Genomic DNA, 16,850 nt, shown 5'->3' on the forward strand with positions numbered 1-16,850 from the left:
CTGCAGAAGCTGAGGAGCAATCCCATGTTGCATGTGTGTTCTCAGGCAGACAGTATCAGGGGTGAGTGGTATCAGAAGTAGCAGACTGGGAAGCCGGTTGCCCCCCAGGGGGCTGTGTCAAGGAGAGGGACTTCTGGACAGTGTGGGACACCAAGATGGATGGGTTAATGAAAGGGGAGAAGGGTGCCATCAAGTGCCCCATGGGTCGGCTGGCAGAGGCTTAGAGCCTCTCCAGGGCTATCAGAGTGGGTGGGAGGAACCTGCTACTGCAGTTGGAGTTGAAATGCATTTTCCCTGCCTTCCCATCCTCTTCTGTCCGCTTCCAGATCTCCGCCTGCAGCTGCTGGATGTGAAGAACAACCCCTACCTGATCAAGGCTCTCTATGGCCTGCTGATGCTGCTGCCCCAGAGCAGCGCCTTCCAGCTCCTCTCCCACCGCCTCCAGTGCGTGCCCAACCCAGAGCTCATGCAGACCGCGTAAGTGCTGTGGGGACGGACCGGCATCGGGCTGGATCAGCTGTTCCCCCACAGCTGAGCATCCCTGCCATTCCAGGCTCAGCCCCAATCCCAGGCTCAGCCCCATGCTCTGGCTCTCACCCCCCAGCTCCGTTGCGGCCGTGGCTGCTCCTTGTCCCCATGGCTGGGAGTGTTGGCTCGGGGGGTTTTTTGTGTCTATATTTGGTAACCCTGGGAGGGCTGTGCCTCATCCACAGGCATTTGGCATCCGGGATGGAAAATTTCACTTGTGGGGTCGCTATGGAAACGAGCAGAGCTGGGAAGGAGGTTTATGGAGAAAGACTCCAGCAGCTGGGGGGTGCTCCCAAAGCATCCCCCCTGCAGCCTGGACAGTCTTCATGGCACCCAAAAGGAGCCTGGCACCCTGCTAATGCCTCTGGATGGCTGCTCCATTTCCACTGCTGGCCTTTGGGGATCTGTGAGATGTGCAAGGGCGGCATCTCCCTGGGGACCAGCTGAGATCCTCGTGCTCCCTGCCCAGGGGTGCTGCCAGTGGGATTTGCTTTCCAACCCTTGGCTAATGAGTAGTGGGGGGGTTTGATGATAAAGCTGGCTGTGCCTTGGCGCAGACCTGGGAACAAAAAAGAGCTCCCAAGATGGGCAGGTTTCTGAATTAACCCCCCGCTGCTGTTGTCGCTCCTTGGCTTTTAACTGCTTCCCTGGGATGGCTTTTATCCCTCATGGCCTCTGGCGCTGAGCTCCTACCCACAACCCAGCGCTGATATTTAATTGGGGGGGCGGAGAGGGGGCTGCATGTGCTTCCCCCTCCTTTTTTCTCCCCACTAACCCTGGCAGTGGGGGTTTTTCGAGCTGTCAGACGGCCTGAGCATCTGATTAACTCTGACCTACATTCCTTCAAACACGGAAGCCGGCTTTCATAACCGGCCAGCCACAGCTGCCCCCTCCCCAGGGACATACCAGGGCCACCAGAGCTGCCTGCCATCTTCCCGTGGGCATCTTATGGCTGGTGTCTCCCCCTTCTTTGCATGGGCACAGCACAGGGATGAGTATCCATGGCTGGAACCTGAGGGAGCCCACATTTGGAGGCTCCTGCCATGGGTGCTCATCCTTGGGGACTGTTCCTGCTGCCACTGGATGTTTTTTGCTTGCTCAAAAAAACGGACGTGGAAACTGAGGCACACGGCCCTGGCATCCTTTCCTCACTGCTTTTGACTGGAATGGGTTGGGATAGATGGGAGCATGTGGCACAGGGATTAAACCTCTCATGTGGAGCCACGATGCAGATGTCCCTTGTCCCCTGCTTGTCCCAGGACTTCTTGGGCTCTATCTCACATGTTTGGAGGAAGAAAATATGTCTTTAGGGGTGTTTTATGAGGCACCAGGATTTGCATGACTAGGATTTGCTGAGCTCAGCTTCTTCGGGACAAGCTTTTGGTGCTGCCAGTGCTGGATGCTCACAGTACCAAACATCCACATCCATTTCCCACCCTCATTCTCTCTTCCCACCCTGCAGGGACAACACCAAGCCCAGCACCAGCTTCAAGAGAACAGCAGCCTCCAACATCGACTACACGGAGCTGCTGCAGCACTTTGAGAAGGTCCAAAACAAGCACCTGGAAGCAAGACACCAGCGAGCTGGGCAGGCAGAGCAGCTGGACCGGCGGGTGGTCCTCTGAGCATCCCCGTGGCCGCCGCGGGTGTGCACAGTTGCTGGGGCAGGGACCAGGGGACACGGACCAGGGAACAGGCACACCGGTTGCTGGCCACCAGAGGATCTGGTGGGTTTAATGGAGATGATCAAGCGCTCAACACGGGGCTGGTTTTGCCCCCCACTGTGCGTATGGATGACGGGAGACCTTCAGGCTGTGCCCAGCTTCTCCTGTGGGTGTTGTGGGGACATGGGGAAGGGTTGCAGGAGGAGAGGGCCAGGGTAAAGCACCTCATCTTCTCTTGCAGTGGGGCGAGGAAACTCCCCTTTGCTTTGCTAATGCCTTCCCCGTGACTGTCAGCTGAGCACCCAGCCTGCTGCCAGCAGCACCGGAGGAGGGGAAGGGAAGACGGGAGCAACCCCTGGCCTTCTGCCCTGGAAAACAAGCACGCGGGGCTGCCAGCCACCTCTCACCACCCTGACTTCCACCCTCTGGTTCCGAGGCCCTGCTGGAGGTGGCCAGTGGCATCTCACTCGGGGAGACACTCCTGTGCCTGACACTCGGCCCCCTCCCTGCATTCACACATCCTCTCTGAGTCCCCAGCTCTTGGCAGGGACAACGGCACAGCTTCAACTCCCAGCTGGCACCGGGGGACACGGGGGGCAGTGGACCTAACCCCAGACTCCATTCCATGTTCCTGCATTAAGCTCCCCCTGATAAAATAAACAGGCAATGCAGAACAGCCCATTCCTTGTTGCTGGGCTTGCCATCATAGTTTTGTTCCCAAGTGGAGCCAAAAACCCAGCAAGGGCAGGGAATGGCATGGAGCATCTTGCTTGACCCTGTGCCCCAGGCTGGCCCAGCCCTGCCACGTTGGCTCGCCAGGGCTTCTCCGCCTGCTCTTCTTCCCAGCAGGAAAAAAAACACCACTGAAATTCTTCCAGGCCACAGTCACGAAACCGCAGCACAGTGACAGGCATTTTCCTGGCCCTGAGCAGCCCCTGGTGCTGCCTTCATCCCGTCCTGTAGCACGGAGGGACCCCAACACGTGCCAGGCTGCTGTGGTTTGGGGGAACACCAGTGCATCCCCTGCATGTTTCAGGCCCTCACTTGATCCCAGGAAGAGGGGGATTGGAGGAATTCGTGGAGTTTTTATGGCTTCTGGCCTGTTTACAACAAAGACTGTCTCTGGCAGTGGGTTCCCCAAACAGCCCCATACCGGCGCTGCTTTGGCCAGGATAAAGACATTCCTGTCATTCCCGGGAACGGGCTTTCCAGACCCAGTCACGGCGGGTTAATTTTAACAGCCAGCCCTCCAGGATAGGCGAGCAGTGGCTTCTCAAGCCCGCCAGTTTCTCAGAGTGCTGGGGGGTACCTGTTGCTGAACCCCCGGGTCATTGCCAGTGTGGGCCAGGGCAGGCTCTGCCTCACTCCTGCTGAGCTCGTTGCTGCTGAGCAGCCTGTTTCCACACTGAGGGACTGAGTTTATGGAGAGAAATTCCAGCCGGCTGCCGGAGTGCTGAGCCATAATTGTTTCCTTATGGGTGGCTCTTGACCAACGCCGTCCAGAGCAGTGTGGGCATCATCAGCATGGGATCAGGACTACTTTTCTGGCAGGAGGGGGAATAGGTGGCTCGCACTGAAACCCTTGCCCCAACTGAGTGTCATTGCTCTGTGAGGGGTAGGGAGGTCTGTTGGGGCTCAGCCTGGCACCCCCAGATCCCGGGAGGCTGGGGATGGGGCCTCGGGATGGCTGTGGGAAGGGTTTGTCTGCTGACCGGCCATGCCTTTCCCATGGCTGCGTGATAATCGAGTGCACTGAGACATTTCAGAGCTGTCGTGTAAGTACTGCGGAGGGACTTCAGCCTCCAGCACATCTTGGAGGGTCAGGAAGGCAGTGGGGGTCAAACACCCTTTGGGGAGACGCAGCATCCACCGCCGGCACCTCCAGAGCTCTGGGACTGCCCTCGGCCATCCCATGGCATCTCCAAGTGCAGTGTCCTCACATACTCCCTGGGGCTCTCCTGCTCCTCACCCAGCACCCCGAGATAATCCCTGGGGGTTTCTCCGCCGCCTCCGGAGCAAATCCCTGTGCTGGCCCCACCAGTCCCACATTTCCGGGCACCCCTCGTGTCTCCCTCCGCTGTAGTCCTGGGACAGCCGGCGCTGCTCCCCGACCCCCCCCCCAGGAGCATCCCCGAGAACCACCGGGGCTGCCCCCCGCTCCGTCATCCCTGCGCGTCCTCCGGGTTACCCGCAGCCGCTCCCGAAGCATCCCTGGGGCTGACACCGAGCATCCCCCCCGCCGCCCGCAGCCCCCGGCCCCGCGGCGGGCGGCGCATGTGCCGCGCAGCGCCCGCCCCGCCCCGCCCCCGCCGCCGCCCCGGGCCGGAGCTCCCCGCGCCCCGCTCCGCTCCGCGCCCCGCTCCGCGCCGCTGCCAGGGGGCGGCGGGTCCGCGCAGCACCCGCGGAGGGCGAGAGAGAGGGAGGGAAGGAGGCAGGGGGGCGATGCCCCGCCCGGCTCCGCCGCCGCTCCGCCGCTGTGCCCCCCCCGCCGCCGCCGCCGCCGCCCGGGCGCCGCCCGCCCCCCGCCGCCGCTGAGCCTGGCCCGCCGCCGCGGCCTCCCCCGGCGGCGCCGCCCGCCCCGGGCTGCCGCAGCGCCGCGATGGAGACGGCGGAGAAGGAGTGCGGAGCCCTCGGCGGCCTCTTCCAAGCCATCATCAACGACATGAAGGTAGGGGACGTCCCCCCACCCCCCGCACCCCGGTTTTGCTGTCGTGACAGCGCTCCCCCCGCACCACCGCCCCATCACCCGGCTTCCCCACGCAGCCCCCGCGCCGCCGGTGCCGGTCCCGCGGTGGGTACCGGGGCTTCTGCTCCCCGGCCTCGAGATGGGGCTTGGAACCCCGCATCGGGTATCGGAGCCCGAACACCAGCCCCGCAGCGAGTGTGGGGGTCTCACATCGGCTGTCGGAGCCCGGCACGGCGTGCCAGAACCCAACATCAGCCCCTTACTGGGCATCGGAGCTCTGTGTTGGGCATCAGAGCCCTGGAGATCGCAGCCCCCCATCAGCTCTATATCCACTGTTGGATACTGGAGCTCCATCCTGGGGATTGCAGCCCCACAACATCCCCAGATCCGTCAGTGGCTGTCGGAGCCGTTCTGGGTGTTGCAGCCCTATATCTGCCCTGTTATCCTTCACTGGGTATCAGAGCTCCATGTCGGGCATCGAGGTCTCACATTGGGTGTCAGAGCATGGCACTGGGTGCCAGAGCCCCACATCCATCCCATAATGGGCATCAGGGCCCTGTGCTGGGCATTGGAGCCCATACTGGGGATCCTGGCTCTGTATCAGCCCTGTATCCATCCCAAGGTGCCGGAGCCTCTTGTTGGGTGACACTGACCAGGCATCACTGCCCCTTGCCAGGTACCACTGGCCCCACACCGGGCATTGCCACCCATTTCAGGCATCGCCTTGTCCCTGCCCCCCCCCCCATGCCCAGGGTGGATTTCTGCTGGACCCAGTGGGGTTGACACCAATGGAACAAAAAGGTCTCCCAGCTCCTTGATCCCATTTCCTAACCCGGGGAGAGGATATTGCCTCCACCCTCTCTGAGAGCAGGATGGGGCCATGTTTAAAAAAAACCTTTTTTTTTGTTTGTTTTCATTTCAAAAAAATAAATTAAAAATGCTGGGAGGTATTTCTGAGAAGGGGCTGAGTGGGGAGGGGGGACCAGCCATGTTTCTTCATCTGGGGGGGCCGAAATTCCCACAGCCAGCTCCAGCGATGGGGTTTAGCCCTCGTCATTTTTGGGAGGCAAAAGCTCTCTTCCTTCTCCACCTCCTCCTCTTCCTCTCTTCATGCTGCAGACCCGTCCAGACAATGCTGTCATTGCCAAAGCAGGGGAGGGGGGATAAAAAAAAAAATAAAAGCCTTGCTGAGAAGGAGATTAACCCCTTCGAGGGGCAGTGGTGGCTCTGCAGCCGGACTCTGGCTCAGGGCCGGGAGAAAAGCTCCAGGGAGAAAATCCCAGCTCTCCCCAGGGCAGTGGGATCCAGGGCTGGTGGGAAACGGGTGCTGGGGTGATCAGCTCCCTCCCCCAAATGCCTTCACCCCAGCCACCCTCTCCAGGCAGCCTCCTGGAGTCTACAGGAGTCAGGCTGAGTCCTATACTCCCAGGGGGGAGGTGGGGGCAGCCCCTGCCTCAGTTTCCCCATTCCCCTGCTGAGACTTCAGAAGGGATAAGCCAGCCCAGAGCTGTCACCTCCCAGTGACATGCCCAGCACCATCCGGATGCGGTGGGACTGGGAACTCCTCACCCAAGGAGACCAGCCTGGAATCAGTTTCACACCATTTGAAGGTGGGAAAGATGAAAGAAAAATGATGAAAAAGAAGGAAAACCCTACCACACTACAGCTGGGGCTCAGCTCGTGCCCTGCACCGCCCCGGCCAAGTTGAGGGTGCACTGTCCCCATCGCCCAGCCACGTGGGTGTCCTGGCACGGGCACTGGGGAACAAGTAACTCTCTGCTTGAGAAACTGCCAGCATTGAAGGGCAGTGATGTGCATATGGTCCTATGGCTGGGACCCCTGTGCTGGTCAGAGGGCAAAGGGACCTTATTTTGGTGGCGGGTGGCTTTTTCAGCACCCCTTGGCCTGTGGTGGGGAGGATTTGTTTGTTGGTGACAGTCCCCAAGCTGGCTTCATTCCTGTTGCCTCTCCTCGCGTGCTTGGCGTCCCTGAGTGACCTTGGCATGTCCTTGTCCCCATTGTCCTCTTCCCCATCCTCCTCATGCCTGGCATCACAGGGGGTTTGGGCCATCACAACCCGCTCCCTTCTACAGGGGAGCCTCACTTGCCCTGCCCAGGGTGGCCAAGGAAGGTGGCCTGGGGACAGTAGCCCAGGAATGGTGGCCCAGCCTTCTGGCAATGATAGTCCCTGGGGACCCACAACCAGCGGGGCACTGCCACAAGTGGTGTGTGAAGTGGCACCCTCAAGCTCTTTCTTTGCTGACTCATGAAGAAATAGTGGCTTTCATGGTCCCCAAAAACAATGCTAGGCTGGTCCCATGCCCCTCAGTGCAAACCTCATCCCCAGGGCTGCCACCAAGCCATAGTGCCCATGGAGATGTGTGGTGATGTACGTGTCCCCTGGTGGCTGTCCTAGGGGAGTTTAAAGATGCCTATCACTGTCATTGGATGGCAATACCAGGATGGCACCAGGATTTTGTTATTGGGACAACAGCACCAGGATTGACCTTGCTAGGATGGCAGCACTGGCATGGCTTCACCAGGATGGTGACACCAGGACTGGCCCCACTGGGATGGCTTTGCTGGGACAGTAGCACTGGGACCAGCTTCACTGGAATAGCATTGGAATCACCTTGCCAGGGTGCTGGCATCTGCATAGCTTCACTGGAATGATGGCACCAGTACTGGGCACACAAGGCTGACACTGGGATGGCCTTGTCAGGACAGCACCAGGATTAACCTCACCAGGACAACATGGACCGACCTTGCTGGGATGGTGACACTGGGATAGCCTCGCTGTCTGGTGGATCAGAATCAGCCTTGTTGTGATGGCACCAGGATGGCCTTGCTGGGATGGCGCTGCAGCTGGCATTACTGGGAGAGGCCTCACTGGAATGGCACCAGCATGGTCTACTGGGACTGGCATCTCTGAAGCATCACTGGGACTGGCTTCACTGGGACAGTGCTGAGATGACCTTGTTGAAACGGTGGCATTGGGATGGCCTCGCTGGGATGGTGGCACTGGGACTGCCGTGGGATGACTTCACTGGAATGGTGGCAGTGGGAATGCCCTGGGATGACTTCACTGGAATGGTGGCACCAGGACAGCCCTGGAATAGCCTCACCACAAGGGCAGTGGGACTGGTCTTGCACGGATGGCCTTGCTGGGGTGGCACTGGAGTGGCCTCATTGAGACAGCACTGGGGTGGCCTCCCAAGCACCTGTGCCCTGTCCCTGTCCCCACAAAACTTCCCCCGACCTCCCTTTCTGCCCTGTCAGTCCTTGGGCTCAGGGGAGGTGAGGACTGGGGCTCCTGGCTGTGGGGCTAGAGCTCTCCATGATGGCGGGTTTGGCCATCAGTGCTTTGTGGGGAAGCTGGGGGTGTCTCCTCTACTGCTAGCCAGGGTCTTAAATGTTTTCCATTTCATCCCCTCAAATTTCCAAACCTATAATAACCTACCTTGACCCCTGTGAGGAGGACATCACTCATAATCCTGAGGTCTCCATAGTCTATAAGTTTGGGTGGCCAGACTGGAAAGGGAAAAAAACAGGAGGGAAAAGGGTTGTGGCCTTTATTAGCCATCAGAGAAGCTGTTGAGCTGCTCTGTCTCTGCACCAGTGAAGGGGGGGCCTTCCCTGTCTGGGGAAGTGGTGTAGGGGGCGAGGGGCTCTGTCTCTCACCATCACCCTTCCTCCTTGCAGAGCTCCTACCCCATATGGGAGGATTTCAACTCGAAGGCCACCAAGTTGCACTCCCAGCTCAGGTGAGTGGCCAAGGCAGGGTGGTACATGGGCCACCCCCCTTCTCGTTGGCACATCCCAATGTGTCCCGCACCCACTGAGCTCCCCCCTCGCTCTCTCCTCCCCAGGACCACGGTGCTGGCCGCAGTTGCCTTCCTGGATGCCTTCCAGAAAGTGGCCGACATGGCCACCAACACCCGAGGTAGGGTCCTCTCTCCTAGGGGCGGGTGCCCCCAGGCTTGTCTGGGTAGGGGGACAGGTGGTGAGTGTCCCCTGTGGGGTGTCCCCTGCCCACGTTGTTGGGGTGGACTTCAAGCAGCAGCTTCACCATCCACAGAGAGATGCCCAACCTGTTCCTGCACCAAGGTGGAGCATGCCCTGGGAAGCAGCATTGGAAAGGCAGAGTGGGGAGAGGGAAGGAGGTGGGCACCCACGTGGGTGCTGCTCCTCACCACCCATGGGTGCTTAGCCACATTTTCTGGTGGGGCTGAGACATTCAGGGTGGCTCAGCCCCACGCCGTGGTCCCCTGCACCCATCTCTGCTCCCCAGGACGCACAATCCACCCTCCTTGTCCCTGGCACCCACCTGGGAAGTTCCATGGGGGGGTCCCGGCTGGTCTGGGGGTCTCCAGGGAAGGGGAATTAACTGGAGGGAAATTCAGGAGTCCAAGCGCGACTGTTTTGGGGACAAACCACAACTCACCAGGGAGGTGACTGAAGAGCCAAGGCTGCATGCGGGGTCCCCCATACTGTTGGGGGGTGAGGGGGAAGGATCCCCGGACCCTCTCCGGGTGCCCACTGGCAACGAGGAGCCACTTCCCACCGCTTGGCTTCTGCCAAGCAGATGGTCCTGGGCTGGTTTGCAGACTGGCGGCATCCAGGCCATCTGGAGCCATGCGAGGAGGAGGAGGAGGTGGAGGAGGAGGTGGAGGCAGCATCTTGAGCCAGGATCAGCTTTGCCTCCAAACCCACTAGCCCACTGCACCAGGGGGATTAGGGCTCCCCCAGCTCCCTGCCAGCCCAGGCATCCAAAGCAAGGGGGAGGCACAGGGGCGATGCTGGGGACAGCTGGGGACCAGCACAACAGGAGTCAGCGTCACCTTGTAGTGCTGCTATACCTGCAGAGCTTTTTGAGGGGGGTGGGAGGCAGAGCAGCAGCATGGGGAAACTGAGGCACTGGGTGGGGGCTGGCTGCTGCCCTTGCACACAGTGCATGAGAATCGGATTAGGAGCAGCAGGAGCTGGATAAGAGCATTAGGAGCTGGATTAGGAGACAACCCCAGTGCAGGAGAAGGCTCTGGCCCATGGGTTTCCCTATTTCCGTAGCACTGGGGGACTGAGGGCCGTCCAACACTCCTGCAAAAGGGTGAGAGGTGTCTTTGGAGGCTTTTTTAGGGGAGAGAAAGGCTGAATGTCGCCTTAGTTTGCACCCAAGGATTTTTGATTGCTGGTTTTCCTGGGATTTGCCAGCAGCACTGCCACCATGTGGCCATCCTTAGGCTTCAGAGTTAACAGCGGTTTCACCTAAAAAGGATGCTCCTGCTTTCTGCTGCTGGCAAATATCCCCCCCGAGGAATTTGGACTCCCTTTTTATTCTCTCGGGATTGTGCCTGGAGGTGTGGGACAGAGCTGATTGCCTGGAACTAAGCCAGGGTACCTCATCCCTTCCCTTCTTTGATCCCCCAGTGCCAAATTAAAGATGATCCAGGAAAAAATGGGAGTGGGTTCAAAACCTCCAGAACAGATATTTAGTGTTTCATGTATTATTGATCATTTATTTATTTTGTGGATTTGTCGTGGGAAAAAACAAGCCACCCCCCTACCCAAAGTGTCCCAATGCCCAGTGCATCCCAGCACTGATCATCCCTGTCATGAGCCACCCTGCTCCCACTGTACAAACTGGGCTGGGACTGGTGTGGGGGCATCCCTGCCCCTTGCCAGCGGCACTTTGCTCCCCACCAGGTGCCACGAGGGACATTGGCTCGGCGCTGACCCGGATGTGCATGCGGCACCGCAGCATCGAGGCCAAGCTCCGGCAGTTCACCAAGTAAGTGGGACCAGGATCAGCTTTGCCTCCAAACCCACAGGTGTTGGTGACACAGCCTGGCCGGGCTCATCCCTCAGTGAAGAAGGAGATTCTGGGTGTGGGCTGGGCCTGGGATGGGGAATGGCTCCCCGCTGGCTCCGGCGCTCTCCACACTCTCTTCTTCTCTCTCCCTGCTCCAGCGCCCTCATGGAGAGCCTGATAAACCCTTTGCAGGACAGGATTGAGGACTGGAAGAAAACTGCCAACCAGCTGGACAAGGACCATGCAAAAGGTATGAGGGGGACAGGATGGGTCCGTGCAGGGTGGCTGCACTGCTGGGCAGGGGTCCCCTCTGACAGCATTTCTGTGCCCCCAGAGTACAAGCGAGCACGCCATGAGATCAAGAAAAAGTCCTCTGACACCCTCAAGCTCCAGAAAAAGGCTCGCAAAGGTGAGGGGGGGGTCTCCTGGGGGGTGCCCCCACCAGCCCCTCCGCAGCACCCCCAGCCAGGGCAGGTATCCCGGCTGTGGCACTGCCAACCGGGGGTGGGCACTAGGGGGGTCCTGCTGCCCCCCTGCAGAAAGGGAGGTGCCAGCATGGCCCTGGGGGTGGCGGGGAGGCGGGGCATGCGCCCCAGCCTTCGGCCTCTTTTCACACGTTTTCTCTGTCTCCTTCTCTCTTCCCTCCCCTCCACATCCTTCCTGTAGAGCTACTTGGTAAGTGAACCGCTGCCCCCCACCACCGGCCCCCTCTCTGCTTCCTCATCTACTCCCCCCAGTCTCCCCAGCCTCTGTCTGTCCGTCCATCCATCCGCTCCCTGTTCCCACCCTCACCTTGCTTTTAGCTTAGCTTAGCCTGCACCCCACATCCTGAGGCGATGCCAGCCCCACCGTGTGACAGCCCAAGGGGTCCTCTGGTCCCAAGTGCCAGGGATGGGGATGGCATGGCAGAGGAGACCCCTGCCCAGGGCTGCTGTGGGGTGAGGGTGCTCCTCGACCTTCCAGGGATATGGGCACAGTGGGAGACTTGTGGTATCTGCTGGAGTGTGAGGATGGGGTGATGTCCCCAGGCTGGGGGAATGGCCTCGGCTTGGCAGTGGGACCACCAGCAGACTGGGGAGGGTGGCAGGGAAGCCCAGTGCTGACAGTGCCCCATCTCTCAGGGAAGGGGGACCTGCAGCCCCAGCTGGACAATGCACTGCAGGACGTCAATGACATGTACCTGCTGCTGGAGGAGACAGAGAAGCAGGCGGTCCGCAAAGCCCTCATCGAGGAGCGGGGCCGCTTCTGCACCTTCATCACCTTCCTGCAGCCCGTGGTGGTGAGTGCTGGGGACCGAGAGGGTCGGGGGTTGTTCCTGCTGCCCAGTGGGTGCTGATGCTCCCTCTTGTCTGTCCCCAGAATGGGGAGCTCACCATGCTGGGAGAGATCACCCACCTGCAGGGCATCATCGAGGACCTGGTGGTGCTCACTGCTGAGCCCCACAAGCTGCCACCCGCCAGTGAGCAGGTCAGCAGGGCTGAGCCAGGGGTCAGGGGAGCGGGGGAGCATCTTTGTGGGGACTTAGACCCCATCTTTCCTACAGGTGATCAAGGACCTGAAGGGCTCTGACTACAGCTGGTCCTACCAGACACCCCCGTCCTCACCCAGCAGTTCCAGCTCCCGCAAGTCCAGCATGTGCAGGTATGGTGGGGTGGGCTCCACACCCAACCACAGCCAGGAAATCCAGCCCTCTTCGTTAACCCCAGTGGGCTGATGATGCTTACGGCCTTTGGGGATGCTCACAAGGTGCATGTCCACCTTCTCATGTCCATATGGGCAGGTGGCTCCCATTAATATGGAGGAACTGGTCTTGGTGCACTGGGCAGGGCTGGCGGATCTATGGGGCAGGATGGGGGCCTGACACATGCCCTGTCCTTTGGGGTTTGGGGACGATGTGAGCTGTGCATGAGGGTCTGAGGGCAAGCATAGCACCTCTGTCATGTCCCCCAGCCTGTTCCCTGCCACAGGGCCACCCCAGGAGGAGAAGGGACACCCCAGGAGGACCATACATGCCTCAGTTTCCCCAGGTTGTGGTGTGTGGCAGGGCACTGTCCATCCTGCCACCTCCAAACCTCTGTCTTAAATTCTCTTTTCCTTCCTTTGTCCTCCCCACCGGCGTGTCCCCGTCCCCCCGGCGCCCCCCCAGCAGCGTTAGCAGTGCCAAGGGTGGCATGGCGTGGCCCGGCGGGGCTCAGACCTGCTCACCCAGTTCCACCTATCGCTACCGCAGCCTGGCGCAGCCCCCCGCCGCCGCCACCCGCCTCTCCAGCGTCTCCTCCCACGACTCCGGCTTCATCTCCCAGGACGCCGCTTATTCCAAACCACCTTCCCCCATGCCCTCGGACATCACCAGCCAGGTACGGGGAGGGTGGTCAGTGCTGCCCAGCTCTGTGCCTCAGTTTCCCCTATCATAGAATGGGTGGGTGGTGCTGGGTGGGACACAAGGGTCCAGTGCAGAGGTGATGAGACCCACCCTCAGGAGTATTTCCAGCTGTGTTGACATCATGGGAAATAAATATTGGGAATATTGAGAGTGCCTGCCATACTTGGGGGTATCATGGGCCACACGGCAGAGAAACCCCATCCACGAATTCCCCCAGGGATGGGGTACAGGTATCCCCTTCCCCATGCCAGGAGAACAGGGTATTTCCCAATCACTGCAGCCCCATAATACCCAGTTTGTGCCAGTCACCCACCAGGCAGCATGGAACAAAGCTTCCCCTTCATGCTGCACCACCCCCAGTGCCAAGGATGTCCAGGATCCCCAGGGAGCTGCCATTCCCACCTGTCCATGCTAACCTGACATCACCAACCCAGCAAGGTCCCCATTCCCCAAAATACCTGTTGACTCCGCATGGCTTGGGGTGAGAAGGGGGAAGGGTTGGGGCAGTGCATCATCCTAGTTCTTGACCCTGCTGCCAAGGTTGCATCCTGCTCGCCATCCTGCATCCGCTGCCAGAGGGGAGGAGGGCTGTGGGCCTCGCTTAGCCAGGGGAGCTGTGGGTTCAGCTCTAACCAGGGTGATGGCTCTGGCTTTGCTTGCTAACTGCCTCTTCTCTTCCCCTCCGGCTCTCGGCTCGGCACGGCACAGCAGAAGTCCTCCAGCTCGGCGTCCTCAGAGGCCTCCGAAACCTGCCAGTCAGTTAGCGAGTGCAGCTCCCCCACCTCGGTTAGTCCTTGCCATCCCACCAGAGTTGTATTTCACACGTGGTTCCCCCCTCCCTTCATGGGGTTCAGCCCTCAGACCCTCCTTTCCCTTCCTGCATGGGGCAGAGCATCCTGAGCAGCACCCGTGGCTTGACATGGGGTGGTGCCTTTTCCTGGTCTTAAAATCAAGAGTCAAACAGGGTTAGAAGGGGAAAAGGGTTTTACCTTGGTATTTGTTTTAAGGATCCTTAGGTGCACACATCCAGGTCAAATGCACCGAAGTGCACACTGCAATGCACACCCCCAAAATGTCTGGTATAACATTATAGGTGTTACTAATTAGCATATCTATCAAAAATTCCCCAATGGGAGGCTTGAATGAGCCCCCCTCCCCAAGGAACCTTCCCCTGGATGGTTCTATCTTAGTTTACAGAATGTGTTCTGGAGAGGACCTTGGGGTCTGGGGCACACTATCCTCTACCTACGAAGCTTCTAAAATGTTTAGCCTCTCAGCTTGACAAACAAATCCAAGAATGTAGGCAGAAAGCACTAAAAATACAGAAGTTGTAAAAAAGGTGTAACAGGGGTATAAAAGAAAAGGCAAAAAATCTTCATGGCATCAGGGGGACATCAGCTTGAGACCCCTCCTGTCCCACTCCTGGTCCCGGTGTCACCAGCATGAACCGCATGCCTTGCCCATTGCAGGACTGGTCCAAGGCCAGCCCCTATGACCAGCCGGTGGTCCCTACCCTGCAGCGGCGCAAGGACCGCGTGGAGCACCTGCGGGAAGCCGAGATGGGCTCTCCTGCTGGTGGGTACCCAGGCATCAGCAGCGAGGATGCTCCCAGGCCCCGGATGTCACCAGCTACAATTGCTGCCAAGGTACTGGCTGCAGCAGGGAGGGCACAGAGGTGGGGGGCTCCTGGGGGTTCCCAAGAGAGGAACCAGGGTGCTGACAGTGCCCCTTGCCCCCACAGCATGGGGAGGAGGTGTCCCCTGCCGCCAGCGACCTGGCCATGGTCTTGACCCGTGGGCTGAGCTTGGAGCACCAGAAGAGCAGCCGGGACTCGCTGCAGTACTCCAGTGGCTACAGCACGCAGACCACCACCCCCTCCTGCTCCGAGGACACCATCCCTTCTCAAGGTACCCGCACTGGGGGTACCTAGAACCACCTGAAATTGCGCTTAGAGTGGGGAAGGGGACAGCAGAGGCTTTGGTGGTCCTGGGGCACATCTGTGTGTGCTCTGGGTGTCGTAGCATCAGCCTGTAGTCATACTGTGTAGGGGCCAGTGGGGTGCCACAAATAACCACAGCTTTTCCTGGTTATTTGGGTGTTAGCTGGGGCTCAGTGGGTACAGCTGTGCCAGGAAGTGCCAGGAAGTGATGGTTTGTGGTGATGTGTCTGTGCACAGAGGCTGAGTACAGGTGGAGGTGGTGGCAGATGGTAGGTGATGGCAACAGAGTTGGTAGCTGGAGATCAAATAACCACATTTGTCATCATGTTGGCATGATGATGGCTGAGCCAGTTATGAGCACATTGTGGTGGCAGTGGAAATTGGCTGTGATCATGTTGTGATGCCTCTGGCTGTGGTGGTTGCAATGGTGACAGCTGGGCTTGGTTGTGATTTCAGTGTGATGGTTGGGGTGATTGTGGTTGCCTTCCGATGGTGATGTTTGGGTTTGATGCTGAGCATGTTGTGCCAGCAATGACTGGGACAGTAGTGGTTGTGTCACGATCATGGCAGTTGAATTTGGTTGTTGTTGAGCTGTGATGGAGGTGGCTGGGGCTGGCTTTGATGGCATGGTTGGGCTTGGCAACCCACTGCCCCCCCAGCCACATTGATGGTGCTGCTCCCTCCCCAGGCTCCGACTACGACTGCTACTCGGTGAACGGTGACGTGGAGTGTGACCCCCAGAGTGACTTCGACAAGTCCTCCACCATCCCGCGCAACAGCAACATCGCCCAGAACTACCGGCGGATGATCCAGACCAAGCGTCCTGCCTCGACCGCCGGGCTGCCTACCGGCACCAACCTGCCAGCCGGCACCACCCCAGGAGTGGCCACCATCCGCCGCACACCCTCCACCAAGCCCTCGGTCCGCCGTACGCTCTCCAATGCTGGCCCCATCCCCATCCGACCCCCCATTGTCCCCGTGAAGACCCCCACAGTGCCCGACTCCCCTGGCTATGCCGGCCCTACACGGGTGGGCAGTGAAGAGTGCGTCTTCTACGCTGATGACGCCTCTCCGAACCCCCTGGATTTTGCCAAAGCTTCGCCCAAGCGGCTGAGCCTTCCCAATACTGCCTGGGGTGGCGGTGCCATGGAGATCTCTGTCTACCCCGGGACCGGCCAGCACCTCTCCACTGAGGAAGAGGAGGACCAACAGTTGGCTGCCAACCGGCATAGTTTGGTGGAGAAGATCGGGGAGCTGGTGGCCGGTGCCCACGCCCTGGGGGAAGGCCAGTTCCCCTTCCCCACCGCCCTCGTGGGGTCCGGCCCCAGCGAGGAGACCCCCGCGCCGCCCCCCGCGGCCTCCATGGACCCCCCGGCCGAAGACATGCTGGTGGCCATCCGGCGTGGGGTGCGCCTGCGCAGGACCGTCACCAATGACAGGTCGGCCCCGCGGATATCGTGATGACGCCCCGGCCAGCAGGGACGTGCCCGCCACGGCCGATGGATCAGGGGCAACCGCTGCGCCTCCCCGGGAACCCCCACCCGCCGGCACCCGCTGCCCCATCCCTCCCCGGTGCCCCCTGCTTCCTGCCCTTCTGTCTCCTCCTGCCCTGCCCTCTCCCTACATCCCTCCTTCACATGCTCTCTCTTTGGCCCTCTTTCTCCTCTTTTTCTCCTTTTCTCCTCTTCTTTTGCCTGTTTTATTTTTTCTGCTTTTTTCTTTTGATTTTTTTCTTTTGTTCTTCTATGTAGCTTTTCCTTCTCTTTTTCTTATTTTCTTCAGTTTCCCATTTTTCTTCTTTTCCTCTTCTTTTCTTTTCCTCTTTTTCACCTCCCTTCTAT

General features: G+C 59.6%; 2 protein-coding genes across 17 annotated transcripts in view; both read left to right on the plus strand.

Moving 5' to 3' along the window:
* Positions 1 to 2,873, plus strand: part of VAC14 (VAC14 component of PIKFYVE complex) — a 68,480-nt gene extending 65,607 nt beyond the window's left edge. For all 3 annotated transcript variants that reach the window (XM_039558285.1, XM_039558286.1, XM_039558284.1), the window contains 2 exons: positions 327 to 477; positions 1,991 to 2,873. In XM_039558285.1, the coding sequence (XP_039414219.1) occupies positions 327 to 477; positions 1,991 to 2,153 (314 nt within the window). In that variant the 3' untranslated portion in view covers positions 2,154 to 2,873. The remainder of the gene's footprint in view (positions 1 to 326; positions 478 to 1,990) is intronic.
* A 1,862-nt stretch (positions 2,874 to 4,735) lies between these two features.
* Positions 4,736 to 16,727, plus strand: MTSS2 (MTSS I-BAR domain containing 2). 14 transcript variants are annotated; one of them, XM_039558247.1, is made up of 15 exons: positions 4,736 to 4,860; positions 8,581 to 8,642; positions 8,748 to 8,821; positions 10,582 to 10,666; positions 10,846 to 10,937; positions 11,022 to 11,096; positions 11,354 to 11,362; positions 11,809 to 11,966; positions 12,047 to 12,154; positions 12,231 to 12,328; positions 12,834 to 13,044; positions 13,779 to 13,856; positions 14,540 to 14,716; positions 14,812 to 14,977; positions 15,698 to 16,727. In XM_039558247.1, exons 1-15 carry the CDS (start codon positions 4,792 to 4,794, stop codon positions 16,468 to 16,470), a joined length of 2,235 nt encoding a protein of 744 aa, XP_039414181.1. In that variant the 5' UTR covers positions 4,736 to 4,791; the 3' UTR covers positions 16,471 to 16,727. The 14 variants fall into 14 exon arrangements, with proteins under 14 accessions (XP_039414181.1, XP_039414182.1, XP_039414183.1 ...); XM_039558248.1 differs by having other exon boundaries at positions 13,782 to 13,856; XM_039558249.1 differs by having other exon boundaries at positions 12,837 to 13,044.
* Positions 16,728 to 16,850: the final 123 nt, after the last annotated feature.

Source organism: Corvus cornix, chromosome 11 (genome assembly GCF_000738735.6).
Source record: "Corvus cornix cornix isolate S_Up_H32 chromosome 11, ASM73873v5, whole genome shotgun sequence".
NCBI classification, from domain to species: Eukaryota; Metazoa; Chordata; class Aves; order Passeriformes; family Corvidae; genus Corvus; species Corvus cornix.